Source organism: Rhipicephalus sanguineus, chromosome 3, assembly GCF_013339695.2.
Source record: "Rhipicephalus sanguineus isolate Rsan-2018 chromosome 3, BIME_Rsan_1.4, whole genome shotgun sequence".
In the NCBI taxonomy this organism is placed as follows: Eukaryota; Metazoa; Arthropoda; class Arachnida; order Ixodida; family Ixodidae; genus Rhipicephalus; species Rhipicephalus sanguineus.
Window position 1 is genome coordinate 92,044,962 of NC_051178.1, and position 26,067 is coordinate 92,071,028.

Here is a 26,067-nt window from a genome sequence, read left to right on the forward strand (position 1 = left end):
ACACAGCGCAAGAAGATGCGGCTTGCAATGTGAGCCTCGAAGTAACTTTTGTCTCCCCTTGTAAGCAACTGAAGATCAAAGTAACCGCGCTGCAGAGACCGCCTTTTTAGATAACCTCGAAAGAGGTGGTTTTTGCAGAGAAAGTAAGAAATAGTTCCGGGATTGTTTCCTAAGGGCTGCATGAAATTTGTTTTTCATGAGTTTTCGACATAGTTGATGTTTTTTCTTCCGTATAGGGCTATGTCATGACGACACAAAGAAACAAGCCGTTTTTTCTCTTCATATGAACAGAATGTATAAGTTACCTGGAACGCCTCATTCAATTTATTACTCAATACAAGGATTTGGATGTGGCCCTGAAAGCACGAGAAACAAACGAAGGCACCTAACTACGACGTCTCAAACAGGCTCGCTATAATGTCAGCGGCTAGCCATATTGATCGAGATATATTCACTTGCACTTGGCCATGTCCAATAGCAAGCGTTTCAATAAAATAAAACTTGACTACATTACCCACCACGGTGGCCTGGTGGTTATGGTTACGCTCGACTGCTGACCCGAAGGTCGCGCGATATCATCCCGGCCGCGGCGGTTGCATTTTCGATGGGGACGAAAATGTTTGAGACCCGTGTACTCAGGTTTAGGTGCCCTTTAAAGAGCCCCAGGTGGCTGGGTTGCCAGGTCGAAAAGACAGAAAATAGCCAGAAAATTGGAAAAACTAGCCAAAAGGTAGCCAACTTGAGCCAAGAGCAGTAAGAGTAGCCAAAAGTAGCCACACATGTGTCAAAACCACTTCCACATACTTACTTAAATGGCTAAATACAAAAGCCTTTTGACGAAAATGTAAATATGTGCAGCAAAAACATTTCAAAATCATAATTCCTAAGATTTCAGCCTAAATTGTTGACTTTATCATTTCATGCATGTTGACGTAGTGTTTGCGCTGTTGAAAAATAACTGTGTTCACGCGTCTCGCACGACGTTTCTTGAAATAACTAGAAGGAAGCATAAAGCGTAGCCATTTTCGCAATCTTCCGTGATGACGAATCCAGAGTCGCAGTCCGCACCTAAGCCTAAGAAATGATAGCAGTTCGTCGGACACCCTAGAAGGATTGATTGTTGGGCGAATAGTTACGGCATTCTAAGGAGAGCACTAAAAAAACCAAGACACAGGAGCAAAGGCGGCAACACAAGCGCTGACAAACAAGTGTTGTGAGTGAGCGCTTGCGTTGCCTCTTTTGCCCCTTGTGTCCTGATTTTTCGTTGCTCACTTGAAATATCGAATATCCGATTTCTAATGTCGATGAGAGCATCCTGGATGCAGAGCGCTTTCGAGTCTGTTCTATTCCAACTGCGGTTTAAAGCCGCGTTCAGCAATAGATGATCTGCAGAATGAGGCCCCGTGCAACAGTTCTCGCCGAGTCCCAGCCAGGTATGCAAAAGCATTGTTTTTTTGTGCGTGAGATCTGCTTGACTGGCAGGATATAAGCGTGTAGTGTTTTTTATATTTGTTATGGTCGCCACCACTCAACCTTACGCTTGCTGAGCCCACTGCCCCATCTTTTTCCTTGAAGTTCATTATCTGCGTAATCAAATTGTGCCAAATTCAATTTTCGGATATTTATAAGCACGTATTGACTGCCATGTTTTGACACTATATAATAGAACACCAGCGTCTGCGACGTCAGCAGATATTGATAATTTTGCTGAAATCGATCGAAGAGTCAAGAAAGTAGCCAAAAAGTAGCCAAGTAGCCAAGACGACTTTTCTGCCGCCACCGACCTAAAAAAGTTGCCAAATTGGCGCAAAGTTGCCAAACCTGGCAACCCTGCCAAGTGGTGGAAATATCCGGAGCCTTCCAATATGCCTTCCATCATAATCATATAGTGGTTATGGGACGTTAAACCTCAACGATGATTATTATTAAAACCTTGCTACCCTCTGAATTTTGCGCTCACAGCGCTTAAGTAATACGTTACCTCGTCGCAGTAAGCCACAACGCTTTAGGAAAAGTTACCTCGATAGCAGCTTCAAAACCAACGGGCACACACTTGCCGAAGGACTGTTAGTGATACCTCTAGCGGTAGCATTGGGGAATATTAGGCGTGCTGTTGCGTTGTCTCTCAAACATTGTGCGTTTGAACTGAAAACCGACACCACGGACCACTAGTGACGTTCATTGTCGAAGTACTGGCAATCACTGCATTTCCCTTAGGTTTGACTGCGTCAGGCACAATACGTTTCATTTCCCGCGGCTGTGTTTGTGTTTAGAAGCGGCAGCAACTGCGACAAACCAGGCTTTCTAGAGTAAGAGCAATCACATCACTATTTAACTATGCGAATTTCACATTCTAAAAACACAAGGCTTCTCGTTTACTGCTTTGTAGGCCAGAAAAACCTACTTCGTAGTAAATTGGGAATTCGCTATGTGCCTCGGCCGGTAATTCTTACTTTCTTCAGGCAAAAAGTTCCCGTGGTGACACTTCCGGAAACAGGGTGGTTATGAAGACGTTAGCATCAGAGGACAACAAATCTCACAGCCTTTCAAAATTAACTTGTTTTAAAGCTCACGCTTTGCCTGGTAAGTGTTATTTGTTCAGTCATATATCGAACATACAATTTGACCTACAAAAACCTAGCAAGAGCGAAAAAAAAGCTGCCACATGAGCACAATGACATGAAAAGTGATGTGACTAGTGTTGCGATGGAACCTAGCGCTATCTCAGAGGTTTAAGCACAAGACATTGTTTTGAACATGGAGAGGAAGTTACCGCGTGACCGCACTTGTACGCTTAAACCCCACAGATTGCATTCACAAACTAAATTCATACAATTCATTCGCATTACGCAAGATATGCATAAAAGGGCGTCAATTGAAAAGTTCCGACAACAACTAGGCTGCAAGCGCCTTCATTGCGACGTGTACCGATCAATAATTCAGTCTGCTCGACCAGCCGTTTTTATCGCCTTCCTATGGAGAAAAAATAAAGGGAAGAAATTATGCTACAAAAGCTGGCGAGAAGGCCAGTATAACTCATTATTATTACATACAAAAGTCATGACTACACAAAAGAAGCGTGCATTGTTTGTTTTTTAACGTCGTCTTTCCCATCGATTTTCCTGATAAGGTAAGTACACATCAACACTGCATCACTGATGATCATATTTTGTTTGCCATGTTCTCGCATGCAGCAATCACGCCTTATTAACCCTCGATAATACGACACGCCGCGTTGGACGCATTCCTCTCGTCACTAATAGCATCACAAGAAGTGTCACACGAAGGGCCGTGTCCTGCGTAACAAAGTTCAAACGGCTCGAGCGCACTTCGCGAAACGTGCAAAAAAGAAATAAAGAAGAGAAAAAAAAATCGCTCCCCAAAGTGGCGTGCAGTCCTTTTCATAGGAGCTCAATCAGGCGTTACCTGGGTGCATCCGAGTGCCACCAAAAATTCGATATTAACAGGGCGGCGCGGCGGAAATCGGGTCGCCGAGAGACAGGTGCTCGCTAAACACCACGCTGGGATAAAAGAAAGCGAGCGTGAAAAAAAAAAGGTAATGTAATGAAGCGCGGCCTTTTAATTATTTCTGAGACTGTCAGAAGTAGTGCGAAATAAATGAGAACACCAAAGAGCAAGAAAAACGTGATCAGATTTTTTTGTTTGTTTATATACATATAAACCTAGCTCTCTATCCCTGGTTCCTTTTTTTTTTTTTTTTTTTTGCACAAAGGACGAGACCGTGGCAACTCAGGGTTCAAATTTGTGCGGTAAACATTATTACCGACCCTTGGCGGTCGGCGGCCTGCCCGCCGAGGAGGAGTGAAAAAGGGGAGGGAGGGGGGGTGAGAAAAGGACGCTGCAGTTTCGCTTTCAAACAGCGAGTGCCCCATTCCCTCTGCCTCGCCTCTTTCTTTTCGTCCTCTCTTCAGATTCTGTTCCTCTCATCCACACGTTCCAGGCATCCAGTACTTCGCTATCGGCAAACAGGTCACGTTTCAGGCCAGGTTGACACCCGTCTCGCGCCGCGAGCGTGAAGTGAAATACTTGCCTGCTTTAATTCAAATAAGAATGTTTCATCTCCTTCGCTCGTCGTGAAGATATAGGTAAACGAGCGCACGAGAATGGTAAAATGGAGTCTACAGAACACAAATGAAAGGAGAAAGGAATTGGTGACCCTCGATGGCAGCTCACTCCTTATATAGTTTCTTTTTATTCTCAATGTTTTTTACCACGTCTCTCTTTTCAGTTTCTCCAATACGTACCTACGGGGACTTGTTGCGTTGTCATGACCCGCGGGGTAAACTGAAAATTCCGGTTCCTTTCCCATCAACGGCGGCGCTGAAACGAGCGTTTCGCCGGGAACGCTTATTAGGCGGAATCTCTGCTCCCACTGAGTTATACCACCACGTGCTGCCCCTCCTTTAAGCCTATCCAATACGCTTCGGGGTCCCGTCGTGACTTTCTTTCAGGCTAGTTGCCTTTGGCATATCGGTCGGTACACGGAGGCTGATTAAAATGTCCTATATGATAATGGTTTTTTTTTTTTTTTCAAATGTAGATAAGGTGCATAGGCTGATACAAGTGCGATTTTTTAGCGCGTTTAGACTTTCAAAGGGAGCGCGAGTGCTAATCAATGACGTGTCTATTGAAGTTCATCGATGGTATAAAGTAGGCACGCATAAAAAGTACCACTTCTGTGTTAAATCCCTATGAGAGTTTTACTTAACGCGCGTGCTATCACGTCGATTTGTGTTTCATCTTAGTAGACCAAGTTGAGGTGCAGGGAGATGCGGTAGCTTTGAGTCAGTCAGCATCAATTGAAGACATGGCTTTTGATCAATAATACTTTAACCACAAGCGCTATAAGCAGTTCGGAAAATGTTGGCCTCCATTACCACGGTTTTCAGCATCGTTGCCACATTTTAAAGAGAATTACAAAATATTTATTGAGTGTTTCTGTGCATTGTAATCTTCTTCAGAGGAAATATGTATCTCATAATCGAAGGCACTAGGTCAAATTGCTACTTGTGCGTCGTGTTATGTTGGGATTTTTCGCGGAATGCAGAGCAAGCTTTTTTTTGCACAGAGACAAGCTTGATAGCCGTATATAGAAAGGGCAACTTCTCCTTCGCAAGCTTATCGACCTTCTAAAGACTGCGCAAAATCCCATTAGAACGGAATGACAGCCTTCTTAGTTTGCTCCCGCTTTCTTCAGCCCCTTGCTTCCGCTCGGTACCGGAAGTGTTTAGCTTCCCAAGATGCTTCCTTCCCCATCAATCTGCAGACTTATGGGACAAGCAGCTGCACCAGGACGACGAAAGCGCGCCCCGAAGCTTGCTTCCGTCGTATATGTACAGGACTTTTTTTTTAAAGAAGCAATACATCGCTATACTTTCCTTGAAATGCTTTAGAGTGCCCTGACTGAAATGAAAGCTGTGGCTCTTTCGGCCTAGGTCCAAACACTCGGCAAAGTGACTGATCAACAACTGGTCGTGTAAACCTACATATCAAATGTTGTTGATGGATCGGAATGCCAGGATGCAACCCATCTTTAAGAAAATAAATAAATAAATAATAAATAAATAAATAAATAAAAAAAAATAAATAAATAAATAAATCTATCTATCTATCTATCTATCTATCTATCTATCTATCTATCTATCTATCTATCTATCTATCTATCTATCTATCTATCTATCTATCTATCTATCTATCTATCTATCTATGAAATTATTTACTATTTTAATGAGCGGCGTGCATGGGGAGAAACATTTGTTGTCAGATTGACGACATAAGCATAAGCAGAAAACAGACATACGTGGTGCATGCAAATAATAAAGAAATTAACACAAGCGCACGCAATTCAGGGAAAAGAACGCGAAAGAGCCAAACAAAATATTACATAAAAAACCATTTTCATATCTGATATTCTAGATATGTGCTTCAACAGTGAGGTCATAAATGTTTATTGTTCATTCGTCAAAGAACCACAAAATGTGGTCAACGTACATAAAATATTCACGCAGAACCTCTTCCGGGTTTCTTTTTTTTTTTAATGCGTGCATAAGCGTAGAGTTTATATACAGTTCGGTGTATTCGCATTGTACAAGCATCCCAACGGTTGAGAGACTCACTTTCGGAGCGTGGGGGCATGGGTTTGAACCACAGCGCAAGGAAGAAATTTTATTTGCTTTATACGTTTTATTACTTTATGGCCATGATCGTCTTACGTTACAAAGTGACGGATGGAAGAGCGGAGAGCTTTCGTTATGAGTTGGCAAGGATAACGGATTTAAAGTTTATGTAGACGGCGGACGCATGCAACCAGCCAGGCCGCCAAGAATTATGTCGCATTTGGCTTTAAATGGGCCACTGGGTACATCACCTACCGAACAGCCAATCCACGTGTCATAATTTTAAAGGCAAATTCACTTTTACCAAACAGCGTAGGTCGAGGACGTCGGGCACAAGGTTATTACATACAAAAAAAAAGACTTCCTGCATAGATGCGCGCGTCAATATGAATGGCCACAAATTGAGCTTCTTAAATGCTCGCTCTAAAGAATATAATATATCATAAAGGAAAAAATAAAAAACGATATCTTATACAGACGTAGAATGCCCGATATCCAGGTTAAAACTGGTTACCAAAAGTTAAGGTCGTCTTTCGAGCCAAGCACCAACGACGGACTGTAGATTTGCACTCTATTGGGTTTTAAGAAATTCGTTGAACTTGACTAACTGCGTTTTCGGGAACGACAATGCGCGGAGGGTCATCAGCGTTGTGCGTCTGGGCAGAAAAAAAAAACCATTGAAGACGTTTTCTCGCTAGTACCACACATTTTGCTTACAACACAACTTACTTTGGGTCCTGCCATCGTCGTCATGGGATTCCTGCGCTGTTTGCAGTCAACAACCGAAAAGCCCAGTGGAGTGCGTTTCTTGCTTTCTTTTAAATGCGGAGCATTTCTTAGTCGCACCTGCGGCGTCGGTGGCGCCGTCTACACCCCCACTGCGCATGCTCGGCTCGTCTCGTGCCGGCAGCAAGCCTCTCCTCCTCCCTCCCTCCTCTCCCTCGAACGCGGGCGGTGTGTAAATAAGCGGCGGAGCGCGCGTTCGAAATTCAGTCAAGGGCGTCTTTACTTGGCTTTCGCTTGACTTGACGCTTTGCTTGACTCGAGTAGATGCGATGGAAGCAACAGTACCTTCAATCAGCGTCCCACCACTCGCTGAAGGCAACGTTACCCCACCCTCACTGTCGTCGCCGTCAGCAACAGCAAGCAACGCAGAAGACAAGACTGCGAAGAGACGAGCATACGACGCTGAACGCAAGCGTTTAAGCGAGCTGCGGACCCGGAACTTCGTGCACGCTGGAGCCGTTCAAGTCGTACTTGGTGTGCGCATCGTGTAACAATTAAGCATTCCCAAACCATACACAATTACGCAACATTCACGCGATACCTACACCACTCTGCGACGCATTTACTCGAGTTCCCCCCGTGGAAATATGCGGGCGACTTTTTCCTTGTCACGTCTATCACAACATTTTATTGACCGCGGATAGTCATCTTGCAGTGCTTGTAGGCCAGTTAGTCCCGATCAAGCAAGCTATCAAGCAGTATTTCTACAGAAACGTCGTATGAACATGGTCTTCACGCAACGGCGGAGGATAAGACCCCCCCGCCCCCGGGAAATTTGAATTTTGCATGTGTATATGTGCACGGACACGTACAAACACACGCACGAACATATATACAAGCGGGTTGACCCTCCGCCCCCTCGCCCACTGAGAAAAAAAAAATTCTGGTTACGCCCCTGTCTTCACGACTTGAGTTTTGAACACAATGTAAAGCGTCAGTAGTCTTACCTTTGCATGCAAAAAGTCCAAGAAGATCGGAACGAATTCGTACGAATAAACGTCTATTCTACCGTATGCTGGTAGGATTGTTTACATAATATCGTGGTCAAGGAAACCCCGCTACGCGCGGTGCGCGCGATGGTGATGTTTCCCCGCATCTCAGTTGACCACGTTGACTTTTGCAGGAAAGCCGTCTCCAGTGCTCACATGGAAGCGGAACGGCAGCGACTTCCCGACCAAGACGCTGACTTCGGTCGCCGGAGACGTGAAGCAGTCCAAGCTGACGCTGTCCTCGCTGCAGAGGAACGACCTCATGGCCACGTACACGTGTGTCTCCTCCAACAACGTGTCCACTCCCATGGAGGTCTCTGTCACACTGGAACTGAACCGTGAGTCATTGTAACCTTAATTTATTTAGCAAGAATGGAAATCAATTGCCTGCGTTCTCTATAAAAAATTAACAATAAACTACGGTAGCACGAACAATATTCACTGGTGTCCGATATAAATGTTTACCTACTTAATGATAAATTGATGAGTTCTAAACAACGGCAGTAGAGCTTGCGCAAGCATTTTTAGTAAAACACTCGTAATGCTTACTAATAAATCGCGGAAGGTGGCTAAACACTGTGAAACAGCGCAATATAAGGAGAAAACACGAAAGATGTGAAAGTAACACAAAAAGCCACTTTCGTTATTTTCTCATTTGCTCATCTTTTGTATTTCGTGCTTTGGCGCGCTGTCGGGCGATGAATCGTTACTGGTGGTGGCTAACAATTATTCCCAATTTATAGCGTGGAATAGCCAATGTATGTATAAGGCTAGCATGAAAATATTTAACATCGGACCATGTCGTCCGGGTTATAGTGTTAACTACGTGATAACGGAATCGGTATAAATATCGAATAGATCATAACACGTGCCAGTTTATGACAACAACTGGCAGATCTACGAAAGTCATGGCCCAGTATTACGTCAGCCAGCGTGGCAATAAACAGAACCAACATCGAAATGCTGACTTCTTACCAAGAATGAGCGTGATTTCTACCTACGATATACCTACGTATCGCTACTATCTACATGCAACCTACATGTCGCTACTATCTACATGCAACGCTCGGACTTTGTGCATGCATGCACGGCTCATTACAGCGCAGTTGTACATGGCTCATTACAGATTCTAAGTACTCTTCTTGTGCGTAAGCAAAATTCCCGAAATAAGTGAATAAAATAAAGCTTCTTGGGAGAGCTGGATTTGGAACCAGCTCCCATGCTCCGAAAGCAATTTTTTTAAGCACTGGGCTAAGCCCCCATGCTTGCAGAAAGCGAATATATCTGAACCATATGAAAGCGTTGCACTCACTGTGCCAAACGAATTTGAAAAAGACAGCACTTGCCATAGAGGTTCGTTGAATTTCATGGTGCTAAAATAAAAGCCGTTTGCAGGACAACATGCAAAGCCTGCATGAAGAATTGTGCACACAAAAATATTGCCTTTGCGAAAATTTAACGCAAAACATGCGTGTCGCTAAGCGCCTTTTAAAGGGCCGCTTTCTAGGTCACTTCTGCGTTGTGTGCTACAGAGCTCAGCAGAATGAAATGACTTCTCTTGTTTGTTTGTTTCAAAGACGATAGTATTTCTTCGGGAACTTAAACACAGAAATTTTTGTCTGTCTGTCTGTCTGTCTGTCATACGATTCAGCCACCCGGCCAAAGTTTAAGCACTTGCTGAACGCACAGCCATCTTGAACTGGTAGCTGCGTTCATACTTGGGAACGTTGTCGATCAAAAAGCAAATATTACGCATATCTGAGGCGTAACATCAATACGTAAGTATTAGGTGGTGTGTTCCTTTACTAGAAAATACATAGATACGTAATTCAAAAGACCCTAGTATTTTTTAGGATACGCTGAATATGCTAGCGTTTATTAGGCTGTGCTGAAACGATGCAGAATAGCCGGCAGAAAAAGACGGCCGGCAGTAGACTATCGTCTTTCGACGACGTTTGCAGCGAAGCGCGCAGATAAGCGGCCATTTTTTTTTATTTCCTTTCTTTATACGCGGTTCCAGTGGCACCGACGTCGGTGCAGATCCGCAAGAGCGAAGCTCCCATCTCGTCGGGCCTCACAGCCGAGATCCTGTGCGAGGTCTGGGGTTCGCGTCCGCCACCGGAGATCACGTGGTGGAAGAGCAGCGAGCAGCTGAACCAGACCTTCGTGCACGTGTCGCAGGACGGGAACCTGACCACCAGCGTGGTGGCGTTCTCGCCTCAACGCTCCGACAACGGTCAGATGCTGGTGTGCCGAGCGCAGAACCCGCGCCTAAGGAACAGCGCCCGCGAGGACCAGTGGGAACTCAGCGTTCACTGTGAGCATTGGAAGCAACGGCAGGGGGCGCCAAACGCAAATATGGCATTCGCGGAAGGCGCGGTACACTTGCTAAAAAAAAGGAGCAGTATGTCAGTTTTTTTTTACGCTGATTCCTGACTTGCCACGTAGATAACTCTCTTTAAAGACGCACCTTAACTCTCTATTGGGTCTCATGACTGTCCGTCGAGAGTGTAGTGATCGCCAAGGAGTGTAATATCTCTTTTTTTTTTTCTTAGAGTGTACAGTCGCGCTTAATATGACTTGCAACATGGGAGCGCGTGGCCTCATGAGTTCAAAGACGCGTCCATGGCCTCAAGTAGTTTTCACTTCAGCAACTTAACGATACTTTCTTATTTGGTATCATCCCCGAGTGCGAGAACAGTGTTTAGTTATGGAAATAATGGCTAGTGGAAGCCATGCGCAGTCTTTGAACTTGTGAGGCCACATGCTCCAGTGTTGAAAGTCATATTGAGCGCGACTGTACATGCAGGATGATACCGATTGAAATTTGGTTCAGACGACAGGTAAACTATGTGCAGGACGCGTACCAAGCGCAACCAGAGGTGCGAATGATGTTAAGTGGCTATAGAAATAGTCAGGAATACGTTATGGTAATGATATTGCGGCGCTACCTATGTAGTTCAGATGTCGCATGCAGGCAAGGAATCTACGCGGAAGAACACTTCCGAAAGAGGGGAGGGGGAGGCAAAAAAAAAAGGCAACGCTTCCAAAGATTAACAAATGCATGCTACAACATGAGTGACGAAAGGAATGAAGAAGTAGTTATACAGAAGTAAGTTGACTAAAATAGCAAACATGAAAATCGCGCACGCAGCACTTAGTGACAGCATTTCAGCCTTGCGTCTTTGTTGTTAGCCATAAAAGTTGTATTCTAATAGGTCAACAGGTCAAACCGGCAGTTTTCAGCACAACAGCTGTTCCTTGTCAATGTTGTATATGTGAAAAATTCATCGCATACACTTCTTCACTTGTTCTTCCTTATGGCAAAAAAGGAAACAAAAAAAGAGATCGGACTTTACCAAACGTAATTCTCTTCTAAGTTTTTTTTTTCCGAGAGTAAGGCTTGAGCGATCTCTGTGTGCCTGGGAAAAGGAGATATGTCTAGGCTATCACCATGGCAACGTAGACGACCTCATCTTTGTTTAATTTCCATATCATAAAGGATGTAATATATCATAGAATTCTTAGCATAAGACCACAAACACCATTATTTCATCTTTTGTGCCCGAAATATAGTTTAGTGGCCGTGATTCCCGAGGAAGACATGGATAAATGCCTGACCAGACTGTTCGCTACCCTGTATATAAAAACAAATGATATAATTTTTTTTTCTACGTGAACCGTCAAATTTTTGGCAACGTGAAAATGTTAAACAGTTCAGAAAGTCTACCTAATTGCTGTCTTTCTATCAAGTGTGTAAACACGCAATATAAAGTATTTTCATTAATCTCACAGTACCTCTCATTAGCACGATCACCGCAATTATTTCCAGTTCGAGAAAGGATGTGTAAACCTAAAATATACTGCCATATTTCTTTTTAACATCGAAGTGCAGCTTTTATTTTTGACGCGGAAGTGTATTCTTTGACACTCTATTGGGAGGCATAGATTACTAAAGCTTTTTCTCATGATGTCCCCTCCAGCCTTTAGGATTGATAACAACTTTTCATGGTAATGTCATTAGCGCACCCATACGAGCGAATTTGGCAGTATAAAACTTATTGCGACGTCCTTGGCAAACACGAACGTTAGTTCTCTGTCTGTGTCTCGTCGTAATCCACAAAGTCAACAACGAAGAAAGCGAATTCAGTTGCCGTCACTTAACCATAGATGGCCGGTCTTCTCTGGCGAAATAAATAAATTGTATATAACTTTTTACGGAGCAATTATTTCATGCAAATGCTGAACTTATGTTTCTTTCTGTTCCTCTTTTTTTTATCCACCTTAAAAAAAGAACTAATGAAGCTGTATACGTAACTGCAACTTGCGACCTTCGTACAAATATAAAAAAAAAAAAAAAACGGCTCTGTCTACTTTGCCTCGAAATGTACCGAGAAGCGCTGTGTCAGTACAGAAGTTATCACCGGGCGTACATACTGTGCCGGTGCGTGTGCAACGACTTGTGAGGCCACGAAAATTTCGCAAGCGCGTATTATTTTTGTGTCCTTTTCAAAGCTTCAATCGCAGTGGAGACGTCCTGTCCAAAACACTCCCCGTCACCGCAGTCACCAGAAGTGGAATATTCGAGAGCAGCGCACTTTTAGTTCTTACTGAATTTGCTTTATCTTCGTTTTTTCACCCGAACTTCCTGAATGTGAAGCATGCCAGACATCTTGCATGAGTGGCATCTCCAGTACTCATTAAAATCACGCTCTCTCGCTCTCTTTCGCTTTTCATAGACTTGTTTGCTCTGATGTCCTGCCTACATTCAATAGAGATGAGAAAGTTGTTTCTGTAAAGACTATGCGTCTGTGAATGCGGAAGTAGATTAGACACATAGCTCAGCTCTCGTGGAAAGCTATTTTGAAGACATGTATACCGACCTAAGTAAGAAAATAAAAAAATGCAAAGCAACGTTAGAACTTGTGTGAAAATAACCGTTCGCGAAAAGCTAGAGTTTAGATTCATGCATGCCTTGAATAAATACATACATGAATAATGCATTCATTCGCCTTTTTTTTTATTCATCGCGTTCAACCATCCAGATTACCGCTAGTGGGTTATACACGCGGGTGAAGATGGGTCTGACCTAAATTTATTCATGACGTGAAATGCTGTGAGCACAAAATTTTACCAGTGGTTAGGGGATTGTGCCTCTGCAAAAGTACTTCCGCCTGAGCCGAGAATGGAATAGTTAAGCGACCTCATTTTCGTCAGCAGTCTGTTATACCGAATAAATTAAGCTCAGAAAGAAACTCTTAATTATGCTGGATGGTTAGGCTTCATTTTCATCCACGTTAGCGTGTTTGTACTCTTCCTGTGCGCTCATTTCTGTCTGTGTTCTTCCAGGCCGTTACACAGGTTAGATGTACTAAAACAAACTTTCACGTAATCTATTGTTGGTTTAGGGGCTTAACGTCACAAGGCGAACAAGGCTATTAGAGACGCCGTGGAGGTCGCTGGATAATGTTGACCACCTGGCGTTCTTAACGTGCGCTGAAATCCCACAGTCTCGAGTAATTTTGCCTTCATCCAAGTGCGAACGCCGTGGCCGCACCCACGACTTTTGGGTCAAGCAGCCGACGACCATAACCAGTGGGGCCCCCCGGCATCTCGCATAATGTACTTTCCAAGAGTAGTAGCACAATTACAAAGCATTCGGCATCATGTACTAGCGTTTAGGGTCAATATTGTTTATATGCAGTATATTAACTTGAATCGATTGTTGCGGTTCTCCCACTTTTAGTTTACAGTAGCGATTCAGTGGAGTCCTGCTGCCTCACTCAATCGCAGACAAACCGAGGGTACAGCTCCGCCTGGGCCACCAGATGTCGTTCGACAACATCCGCGAAAGGACGGACGTCACCTTCCAGTGCGTGATCGACGCGAATCCGCCGGTCGAAGAGGTGCAGTGGATGTTCAATGGCCGAGAGTTGCGGCCCGCTCCCACAGCCGCAGAGATGCTCGGCGCGAAGCGGCCCACGCGCAACAACCTCGTCATTCGCAACATCGGCACGAGCCACTCGGGAAACTACTCTTGCCTGGGAGCCAACTCTGAAGGCGTGGGCTCGAGCGCTGAAGTCAACATACACGTCAAACGTACGTTGTGGCACGCTGTCTTAGACTGCTAGGACTAACGAACCAAAAACTTAGGAGCGAAAAATCGCGTCAGAAAACAGTAGAAACAAATAAAAAAGAGCCGCTGCGTTAAGTCGCGGCTTAATTTGCGGCCATAGTATGTTGTGGATAGGATAGTCATTTGTTGTACCCCTCAGGGGCGTTGCCGAATATTTATTTCGAGGGGAGGGCAGCTGGGGTCTACATCCTTTATATGTTCGTGCGTCTTTGCATCTGTGTGTGTATGCACATACATAGGAAACACAAGATTTTTGGGGTGCATATGTGATCAAGGGGGGATTGAAACCCTCATACCTCGCTGTGGCTACGCCAGTGGCGCCCGTACATACGGTGAGTCCCAACTATCACGCAGCACGATATATAAAAAGAGGAACGTCGTTACGCGAAGCACACATAGTGCATATTGCTCCCAGTATACTGTAGTAGCCACTACTAATCGCTTCATTAATGAAGATTATTTAATTAGTCCTAATTATGTTTATAACATGACAAATACTCACCTAATCAATAAAATGTCAATGAGGCATTCCTTGACATATAATTGCGCTATTTTCAAAAACGTACTAATTGCCTGCTCGCTTTTCTTTTTTTACTGATAAAGAACGCCCACGAAATCTGAAAAAATGACACGTGACTAGACTACAGGGCGCACCAGGGAGCAGCGTCCTCAACTCAAATAGGATCGCTGTGATGTGCCAAGTCAAAACTACGTTCCCACCTATTGCGAGTCGGGGCGTAGTCACGTGTTATCTTTCATATTTCGCGCGCTTTCTTTATCAGCCGGAAAAATTGAGCGCGTAATTAGTACGTTGCTGAAAATAGCGTAGTTAGATGTCATTCGAGCATGCCTACATATGCCTCATTCAGATTTTATTGATTGGGTGAGTACTTGTCTAGTTAGGCACATTAGGACTAATTAACTAATCTTCAATAAAGAAAAAAGTTAGTAGCGGCTACTACAGTATACTGGCAACAATATGCACTAGGTGTGCTTCGCGTAACGATGATCCTGCTTTCTCTAAATCGCACGGCGTGATATTTAGGCGCCCTGAATGCATTCTTGAATTCTACGTTGTTTAGAAGATGTTAGCGCTATTACATAGCACCGTCTTCTCCTTTTCACGGACAATTGAATTCGTGCAAGTCAGAGCAATGAAAAACGAGAATTGCGCAAAAGAGCACCTAGGGACAGTTCACATAAGTCAGTCAAGCCATAACACAATAACACAAGCAGGAACTCCATTCACATAGCAACACGAAAAACAACACAAAATATAGTCAAGTCACATAACAATGTAGATATCATAAATTGCAGTAACACGACCACCGAATGTGTTGAAGATCACTACGCACAGAACGTCCAGACACATACATTATTCGCTATAGGACATCCATAATGAGGGCTACGTGTCTACGAACTATAGTCATAACATTTCATTTCTCGACTGCCTTTCCATTCTTGTTTTCGTACAGGAGGGGGAAGAGCTCTGTTGCCATTCAGCACAATTCTCAGGAAACAGTATTCGGGGACTGTTATCACTATGGTGCTAAACATATAGGTACTTCACGTAATACCACTGCCTTCTCTGACTTAGTAAAACTCTAAAACAACGAAGTCACTTCATTAGGTGTTCTGCGCCGGAGTGAAGTGGTTGAACGCACTGTAAACAGAGAGGTAATTGATAGGAAGAAAACTGTAATCGTGTAGCGAATTCTTTTTCTGCAATATCCCTAAGGTGTACAAAGTATTAGGGTTTTTAAAATTTTAGTCTACCGGTAAAGATCCATCTAGCTAAAAACATAACACTAACTTGTTAGGTGCCGTACCCCGTACTCCAATCTTCCAGTAAAATTAAAGATTAGAGCATCATTTAGGAAAGCCTCGATAGTGAGAATGATTCCTGAAATTCTTTTTTTTTTATGCAAAGGCTTATTTCTTCTCTGTTATTGTAGTTTAGTGCCTACGTCTGGTGGCGTACAATTTTTGCTTTCGGGGCGTTTGTATGGAAGGTATTTCTGTCTTCCCACTCCTCTCGGCATCACTCTTTCCGCAGTAACTGCTAAGTGTTGGTGCAGCTTTCTCTTCTGCGTTCCCGGCGTATAAATTGCAAACTGACACCGCGGCTTGCAGACTCTCCGGTGTGCCGATCGCACCAGCGTGTGGTCTACACGGCTGCACGCGCCGAGGAAGTGGACGTGTCCTGCGAGGTGGAGGCCCACCCGGCAGCGGTCACTTTCCTCTGGCTTTTCAACTCGAGCCTCCAGAGCCACCAGCTCGACTCGGTCCACTGGAACGGCACCCAGAGCACGGCGCGCTACGCGGCGCATTCCACCGACGATTACGGCACGCTCCTGTGCTGGGCCCGCAACGAGGTGGGACGCCAGGAGCAGCCGTGCGTCTTTCTGGTCGTGCCCCAGGGTGAGTGGACGAGTCAAAGCGGTCGCCCCGCTACGTTGCTGCCGGCCGCCGTCTCGATGCAATAACGCGGCATCTCCACACGCGGGTCGCTTGTCTTTGTCGCTTTTATGGCGGCGCTGCCCTGAATTCCCGATCAATGTTTCCCGTGAGTGGTTGGTCGGCATACCACAGCTGCTTGATGCAGAAATGCTGCCGGATATGTTATGCCTTGCGTATTGCGTCGGACAATGCGCTTTGTGTGTGTGTGTGTGTGTGTGTGCGCGTGTGCGTGCGTGTGCGTGCGTGCGCGCGCGCGCGCGCGCGCGTGTGTGTGTGTGTGTGTGTGTGTGTGTGTGTGTGTGTGTGTGTGTGTGTGTGTGTGTGTGTGTGTGTGTGTGTGTGTGTGAGAGCGCGCGCGCGCGCGCGCGCGCGAGTTGGGAGATTGGTTGCGGATGCGATAGTGCAGTGAAACGTCATTGGGTACCAGACTACAATCGGTCAAAAAATCTACAATCTGAAATTACGCTCGGGTAAGCATTGCCGCGCCTAAGTTCAAAAGCGGCTGTGCGGTTCTCAATAGAATACTAGAAATTGGATTTGGAAGTCGAAGCTATTCGAAGAGGCTTTTCTTAGCAGAAAGCTTTGCGCGAATATTGTGTCTCATGAGCTTGTTACTGATATCTTACATCACTGCGATGGTGCATCAAGATGACGTTGTAGAATAGTCATTAAGAAAAGAAAATGAAATCAGTATTTGAGCTGCATTATGGATTACAAAGTTTACAACGAAAAAGAAGAAGAACAGAAGCTCAGAGTTTCTCACGCATTCACCTAAGGCGCTTTTTCAAAGTGAAAAGCCATCTTTTTTTCTTCTCAGTCGATGTATTGATCCTATCCTGCCTTCCTCCGAAAGCTTTCTGCACCTAACGTGGTTTTGCACTGCCTCCAAGATCGGAGACATTCTGCACTTCACCTGCTTTTGAACTGCCTCCGTGATCGGCCCACCTTTGACAGAGCGCGGTGTCTTGTGGTGACGTCATCACGTGACGCCACTTATGTGGCACCGAAGTGGCATCGCATTGACATCGTGATGACGTCACGAATTTTGACTATCGGTGACGTCATGATGGCGTTATATTTTGACGTCATCACGTCATGATGACTTTTTTGCCTCACTCGTGTTGATGCCGACGGTCAATTTCTGCGTTTGATGAAGCATCTAAGGCTTTCGCCCTAATAATTGAAACCTCTCTACACTGCAAAGTGTCATCTTCCCTCAGGTAGAAATTCGCTGTAGTTCGCTAATTCGAATGCATAAACCACTTAAGAAATTACATCGGTAAACCGTTCCCTGCACGATCCTTTAAACGTTGCAGTGTATAACCGAAATTTATGACGCGAATTGGCGAAGGGCCATTCAAGCGGCCAATGATGGCGTGTGGCAGGAATGTTCCGAGCTATATATATTACTCAATAAATGTTCTGGCTGGTACTTCCGCAGAGACCTCGGCATCTGAGCACACTTTAGTCCAGGAAAACGTCAGAAGAAAACTTCCAGCACAGAGAGGTGTAAATTTAATTCTTTGTGCCGTAGTAATCGGACGTCCCATGGTTGGCTTGGAGACTTCAGCTCTATGCTAGGATTAAAGGATGGAGCTTCGAGAAGGTTCAGCTTTCATGAGGCAAAAGAAGCGTTGTAGGGCTTCTCAAATTTTCCACTTAAACGTCACGTCTTTAAGGTCGCTCCATTTTTAACTATAGGCTACGAGCGATTCATTCGCATGCCATGCTTTGTATAGCGCAAAGCCTGGTTTCATTCTTGTGCGCATGTGTCCCCGTAAGGCAGGCCCCTTATTTTCTTATTTTTATTTGCTTTTGATGGTTCTGTCAACGCTTGCGCAAGAATGGACTTGACAAAGAATGCTTCCGATTTAAAGTGTCCCGCTTAAACAAACGCCTCGGGGCAAGAGTACAATTTATGGCTCCAGCGCTATGATATATCGCAACTGCTCGACGACGCAACCTTCTTAAGAATTCGTAGCATGCTGCGTTCAAGACTTTGGACTCTCGCAATCTTTACCGAAGTCTCCCGAATCTCTTTTAGAACAGAAAAAAAAAAGTCAATACGCCTATGCGATTGCATTCAGCAGAGGTCACCTCCTATCAATACTCAGCTCGCTTATCCAATTTCTTTCTCCTTTTATTCTGATGCGAAACGGCGTATCGCATCGATTTCTGGTATTCGCCTGACAAAAGGCGCTTAGCTCGTATAAATGCGCGGGCGCCAGTGAAATATGACCCGCCGACGGAATGAAATATTCCCCAGAGCGAGAGCTAGAAAGGAGCCTACTTTCTTTGCGAGCAACATTTATCGTTTCTACGGGGTGGTTACGTTGCGAATCGCAGCGTCTCCCGTAAAAATTGGTTACGAAAGCATTCCTATTTTTGAAGAAGAATAAAAGATGACTTACGGGGGCACAGCGTTAAACTTTCCGCAGGCAAGTCATGTCCGCTCAGTATCGCCGTCCTTTTTTTTTTTCTTTTTATCGAAGATGAGAAGCGAAGTTGCGTACGTGTATCTGTGTGTGGGTAGTTGGAGAGTGGAGGAGAAGGTGAGAACACTCACGATGCGTAAGCTTATTTTTTTCTACTTGTGGAACAGGTAAATCTCATTTATATAGACGGCTAGGCTGTATACCGTAGAGGGATGCGTTACACGAGCTTCCACGAAGGAGTTTCGCAAGATACATTGTGTGCCGTTTTTGGTTATATAAAGCGGAGTGACACAATGCTAACTGTGACAGAGGAGCAACTCATGAGTTATATGTCATTGTAGTAACTTCTGCGCACAATAATTTGCGCATATCGTGTTAACCCTTAACGTCTGGCTTATTACGTGTACGAAAATAGTATTGAATGCCTATGGTTCTCACGTGTTTTCTTTTTCCTTTTTTTACCAGTAATCCGAATACATACAATATCCGAATAAAATTAGGAGATAAGAAATTAACGGTTGTCCTTGAAATTGTACGGAGCCCCACAGCAGAAGAATTACGCAACGTTAACAAGCGTAAGCCAATATGATTATGTAGTACATCGATAAATTCGGCATTGCCTCCTACGGCATAGGCAAGACCTTCCAGAAAAAGGCTTTGAACATATTTATTTTGGGTGGCTCACGTGACCGAGGTACAAGGTGGTCACACGCGCATTGCTGTGTCACAGCTCGTTATTGTCACGTTACTGCTAATTGTATTCGGTTAAATATTCTTCAGAAGAGGACGGCCCTTTTGAAAACTTGTCATCATATTTACGCTTAGTTAAATGTTTTTTAAGAGTCAGAATACTATCCTATTACTTAAAGTTTGGCAATGTTAAATGCACTAAGTACAGAGGAGCAATGTCCATGGTTAGTGGCAGTATCAAACCACCGTATACAAGAACAACTGTGGTTAGTAAGAAGTTAAAGCAGCAGTAGCAAAGCAATACAGCAGTAGTTGTCAAGCGAAAAAAAAAACTGCCGAATGATCCGATCAGTTTGCATTTGACACACCGTCCATGAAGCTAGTGCATATCGAGGAAATGGAAAACTGTCGAACGATACGTACACTTAAGTACTTCGTGGTTTCATTGGCCTTGCGTCGCTTCCATAAAAAAAATTACACCATCTCCCGCTAAAGGGAACCATGTGTGGATGCGAAGCAGCGGGGAGATGGTTAGCTTGAGCGGGAGATGGTGTAAACTTTTTTCTTGCGTTTTCGCGCCTATGCCTTCCTCTGGCGTAGAATCAGCACTGTCTTCCAGTCTCTATCCAGCTCACGCTGCGTGGAACTGCCGGCGTCCAAGGTATTCGACTCCCGCAAAGTCGCTAGATAATGTGCGTCTGCCTCTCTGCAGTCCATGCCATTGGTGTCGTCGTGGAATTCTTCAACGAGGGAAGGAGAGCACGAGCGCCCCGCGTCTAGAGCCACAGAAGGAGAGGCGGCCATCGGCTGCTCGTGCTACGTCAATACGCCGGAGGCGTCGCTGCTGCCTACTCGTCGCTACTCGTCGCAGCAGAGAATGAGGCGCGTGAGAGGGGGAGTGGAGAGGGGGAAAGGGGAGAGGAAGGCGTGGAGAGGGCTCGCGCATGCGCAGTAAGAGTGGCCACGCCGCATGCCACCACCACCACCACCGGATTGAACTCCGCCATAAGATGCTTCGCATCTAAATGTAGCCTACAAATGCGGAGATTAGCCAGCGAATATTGCTTCCCCGATCGCGAACATTTGTGCTGGTTTTAAAACTTCACGGCACGCAGCTCTGGTGTCCCGGCCTTAAGACGTCTTGAAGTGGGGGCACGGCCTTTCGGCTTCATTTAAAGACTATCATTATTGAGGGATCGAGCCATGGTGGGCGCTCTCGTGGAAAGGAAGACCAGCTTCCCGACCAGGTTGTCAAGCTCGCACCAGACATCGACGAACTTGCTTAAAAAAAGCCTCGAATATTTTTCTGAGAATACTTCCTTCTCAAATTGATCCTCACAGTTTCGAGAGCGATACTGATTCTGAGAAGAATTATTTGGGCTGAAACCATTCAATAAAAATAATATTTTTCTATGAGGAATAAATAAAGCTAAACAGCATGAACATTCTATGACCTATTGAATCTTCTTTATAACGACACAAACGGTTAGAATTTGGAACGGAGGCTTCCGCATATAATCACACACCATACAATGCCAAAATATATGCAATGTCTTTCGTAATTGAAGTATTTACATAAAGCTTCATCCCGTTTTAGCATAACACTACCATACAGTCACATTTTATCACTGAAAATGATATGACACGTCTTTCAAACAGATGATAGAATATGCTGTTCAGAATTTATAGGATTTTTTCAAACAAAGCCATCTAAACTTGTTAATAGGAGGAGAAAAAAATTGTGCGCTTCACAAATTTTACAAATTCATTGAAGACATTTGGCCTTGCACTGACCTGCCTAAGTGTGTTTCCACAGCAGCCACTATCGCCAAAGCTCGTGACCACCCAACAGACATTAAATGCAATCGAAGCAATCGCAAATGCAATTGAAGACCATTTGTCACCGCACTAGGACACCGCTTCATCTCGCTTGCTGATCAAAATTAGGCCACATATAAGTGGCCTATTGCAACGAGACGGCTAAAGCTGGTGTACGGGTTTTAACCATCTCCTTATGTTCATTTCAAGGGCCAGGGGCCCGTTGATCGTGGCTTGTGTTTGCTTTCCGTACGAAAATCCAATGAAGGCGGAAGTTCAGACCGAGGCTTGAATATATTAAAAATCCTTGGACACCAGGTGTCACCGGAGCCAATGTTTAGACATGTGGTCTTGCGTAGCTGCCTTCAAGAATACAAGACCACCTTTGGAAACGTTGCTTGCAACGACATCCCTTGTTCAAGGATTTGTGATTTCTTCTTGCCATGCGGAATGCCACAAGATTTTGTTGTAGGTCGATTGCTTATCGATGGTCGCCGTCCACGATTTAAACATGTTGTGAATAACGAGAATGTGCTTGGGTGCGTTAGATATCAGCTTTTCTACAACGCACGTTTTAGGCGAAGCTTCTATGAGTTACTAATTTTGGTGGCGGCGGCGTAATTCGCGCACCATGCCGCCGCCACGACATAGTTGGTGGGTGTGCACAAATAGCAACTCGTAGGTGCGCCGGTCGCATTGCGTGTTCGTATACATGCGTCGTTTTCCAATAATTCATGCTCTCTTGATCGTGGGCTGGTCGGAGATCAGTTGTACCGGATTCGTAAATCTGATATATTATCGAGGTTATCGAAGTGACCTGTAATTTCTCGTTGCCACATTTCATTGCCTGGATATGAACGCCTGACCGTCGTTGTTATCTGTACGAAATGAAGAGTCGTAAATGAAGTGTTGCAAGCACGTGTATGCTGTCTAATTACCGGCATGCAGGAAGGAAACAGTGGGTTGGGGGAGCTGCGCCAGACGATAGATATAAAATAAATAAATAAATAAATAAATAAATAAATAAATAAATAAATAAATACGCTTGCCCCCATTTTCCCGATAAGGCAGGGACTCCTAAATATTGTGTCCAGAGGCCCTGCCAGTACCGCGTTGTAATGCGGTCGTCTTCGTAATGCAGGCACACGACTTCAGCTTTCCGACGAGACCCTGCTGACGATGCTTATCTCTGCGGTCACGGTTCTCTTCCTGCTCCCGCTGTGCATCATAATTGCGCTTCGGCTGCGTAACAAGAGAAATGACGAGGAAGGTAAGGGCAATTTGAATTCACCTCTTCCCTTGGCTTATGTCGCCTGGTCTTCACCGTTTGGCGTTCTCCGAAATATCGCTTATGGTTTCTTGCTACTCTTCTGGCATTGCAAGGACGTCAATGATGAGCAATAAACGAAAATAACAAGTTCGTCTTCTCTTCTTATGCAAAAAAAAAACTAAGAGATGTATGCTACAAGGCAAAATTATCAATAGCAATGAATGAAATATTACGAATGTGCTCTTTTATACTTTTAAACGACATACGTACGTAATGAAATTTATTTATTTTAGTTATTTATTTCTGCCAACTTGGTTTATAAGCCACAGGCAGGAGTGGATTGTAGAGAAGAAAATGTTCAGCAAACTGTGAGAACAATTCGAAACAAATCTGCGAAATAAAACTGAAAACAGTGTCGAACAACCTTTACAGTATGTGAAACACAGGAAATAATAGAACCCAGTAAAACACACGCGATGATACAAGTGAAAATACTGGCAAGAAAATACAGAGATCACAGAGTGAAATTCTGACAGTTTAGGACAAATAAAAGTTACTACAAGGGAAGAAAACAATGTGCAAAAGGGCGCATTTTCACACAGTAGTCTACTCGACAACGCAGAGGGGTGTAATGGCTTTTCCTTTCAATATCGCACGCCATCTGGAAAGCGACAGACGCTGTGGGAAACACCTCCGGTCATAGATCAGCGAGGGCGTGCACGAACGACGACATGGTTGGGCTCTGCAGTAGATTTTCGGGCAATGCAATCCATTCATGGATTGTACGGCGCAAGAACGATTTTCTGAGCATGTTGATTCGGCGCGAGTATTCGATTAACTTGAACAAATGAGATGAACGGGTTGAGCGCCGACTACACAGTTTAATATACAATTTGCTATCTATTTTAACATGTTCACGATAAATTTGTTATAACATCTTGAGCCTCTCTCAATATCGTCGTATCTCTAGAGTTTGTAGGTTCACGTCCTGTAAATGAGAACTAACAATAATGCTAACGAAAGTATAGGGGGTGTTATTTGTAGTAATCAGGATATAGGTGTAGTAAAAAAAGCAAAGTAATGTGGACGAAAAAAAGTAAAGTAAATGGACGAAAAGGTAACCTGCCGCCCTGCCGGCGGTCCCTGCCGGCGGCAGCTTCCAAATTAATAATTTCCACTCAGCCACTGACTGAAACCAATATAAGAAACGAATTCTTGTATATTATAGTTTTATCTAGGCACATATGCCTAGTTCTTCAAATTTTAGCCTGTAGTATTGGTGTGTTGTCAAACTCGATGAAATTTGGCGTTGTAGTTGCAACGTGTTTATTGTGAGGTCTTAGCTTGAGGAGCAAACAACAGTATATTAGGAGAGCTTCAGCAACAATTAATAGGTGGTTAGATCATAAGGGCTGTTTGTGCTTCATGGGCTGCTTTTCCTAATGTGCAGACTTGCTATAACAAGTGGACCGCGTTTAACAAGCCACTGCGCGATAGCCGCCAGTGGGTTTCCTGTACAGAGCCACGTGGAAACATCTCCATATATGCCAAGTTCTTCAAACTTCAGCCGCCAGTGGGTTTCCAGTACAGAGCCACGTGGAAACGTCTGCAGTAATATTTCTGAGGATAATAATCGCGGCGCCTTTCGCATTCCAGACACGCTCGCACTCGTGGAAACTGGGACGAGTGGCGGAGAATAAGCGAAGATGTTCATATGACTGACGACCACGCGTGCGGTGCTTAATGTTTCCCGATATAGCTACGAGGCGCACCACACTTCCGCGATTCGATCGCCTTGTTTGCCCCGGAGGTCCACGTGTTGTACTGTCCTTCGACCAATTGTTTCTGCTTCAGGTGTAAAGATTGGCCCTGAGGCACGCACGAATGGCGTCTGTCTGCCATTCACTTGGAGCATGGTAGGTAGGCGTGTGGTCTGTTCTGTGGGGAGGAAAGAACAATGAACGATGAAGTAAAGGAGGGACACTGGGAGAAAAAGTATGCATGGTCGTGATATAGCTGCTGGATCGGCTTCCGACAGGAAAGGAACATAGTCGATCAGACTCCTAGAGCACTTCCGGTTTATTGTGCGTGTCTGCATCCGTCTTCTTTGTTTTGTTTTTAGTAGTGCCCTTGGTATGCCTCAGCTTCCTACCTGTTTTAGTTCTCATCTTTCCGCAGTGACCGGGAAACTAAACCGAATGGTTACTCTGCAGCGAATGCTTCTATATTAAAATCTTGAATGCCGACTTTAAGCATTTATATCGTCTTCAAGCCTACGTTCACTGCAGAACAATAGCTTATTCCAGCAAACTCTATTATTTACCCCTGTTAAATGAGAGCTCGAGCCATTATTATTCTTGCAAATTTTCTAACTTGCTTTCGCTAACTCGCTGTGTTCCGTCCCCGACGATGATGTCCTTCTCGTTGCAGCATTTCAGATCTATAACCACCTTACGCTAAGACGCGTTTCCTAAAGAGCGCTAGAGCGCAAGTTCTAGTCGCTGTGAAATGCAGGAGAAGCGCGTTACCTTTGTATAGCCCATATGACGTCATTGGTGGGGCGGCACGTCGCTGTCCACTCTGGTTCACGACAGCAACAGCACCAACAACCACAACAGTAACAACAACAACAACAACAACAACAACAACTAACTACTAACTACAACTACTAACAACTAACTACTACAACAACAACAACAACAACCACTACTACTGCTGCTACTACTACTACTACTACTACTACTACTACTACTACTACTTTATTTACACGATTTTAGGATGACCCATTTTATCTATATATTTGAAATCCGAAGTTGGTGGGTCGACTTACAATCGAAACCGAAACTAGTACCACCAGTTACAGCGGGACAAACGAGAATTTAAGGACATTGTAGCATATTACCTCATTACGCTTGCGTTCCGGCCCTACCTGTTAGGTATACCGTATTTTATCGCGTATAATCCGCATTCTCAGCAATGATTCGTGGAAAATTGTCTAAAAATGGCCCCCACATATTGCTGTGAGGCAAGCTTTTCTGCATGGCTGTCAAGCACTGCCGTGAAGCCACCTTAACCAAAACCCTCTAGACTAGCTAAGGCCTCTTCGCTCCTCGGGGACGTCATCACACAACGACGGGTGCAAAGGACGCGTTTTCAGAAATGCACATTGTTGCGCGCTCATTGGTGTACTTACGGCGCGTTGTGAATCCACTCGTTCATGCTGTCAGGCGTTTCCCGAAAGCGCTGTCAAAGCAGCTCCATGGCAATGTGGTGACGTAGGAACCAGAAGGGGAGGATGTGAAGAGGCCTTAGCTAGTCTAGAAGGTGTTGCCTTAGCGCACCGGAA

General features: G+C 44.7%; 1 protein-coding gene across 1 annotated transcript in view; it reads left to right on the plus strand.

Annotated features, from left to right (window-relative positions):
- Positions 1–26,067, plus strand: part of LOC119386845 (hemicentin-1) — a 139,497-nt gene that overhangs the window by 80,821 nt on the left and 32,609 nt on the right. The window contains exons 4-8 of the mRNA XM_037654113.2: positions 8,047–8,250; positions 9,933–10,229; positions 13,706–14,011; positions 16,182–16,469; positions 22,593–22,721. Of these exons, the coding sequence (XP_037510041.1) occupies positions 8,047–8,250; positions 9,933–10,229; positions 13,706–14,011; positions 16,182–16,469; positions 22,593–22,721 (1,224 nt within the window). The remainder of the gene's footprint in view (positions 1–8,046; positions 8,251–9,932; positions 10,230–13,705; positions 14,012–16,181; positions 16,470–22,592; positions 22,722–26,067) is intronic.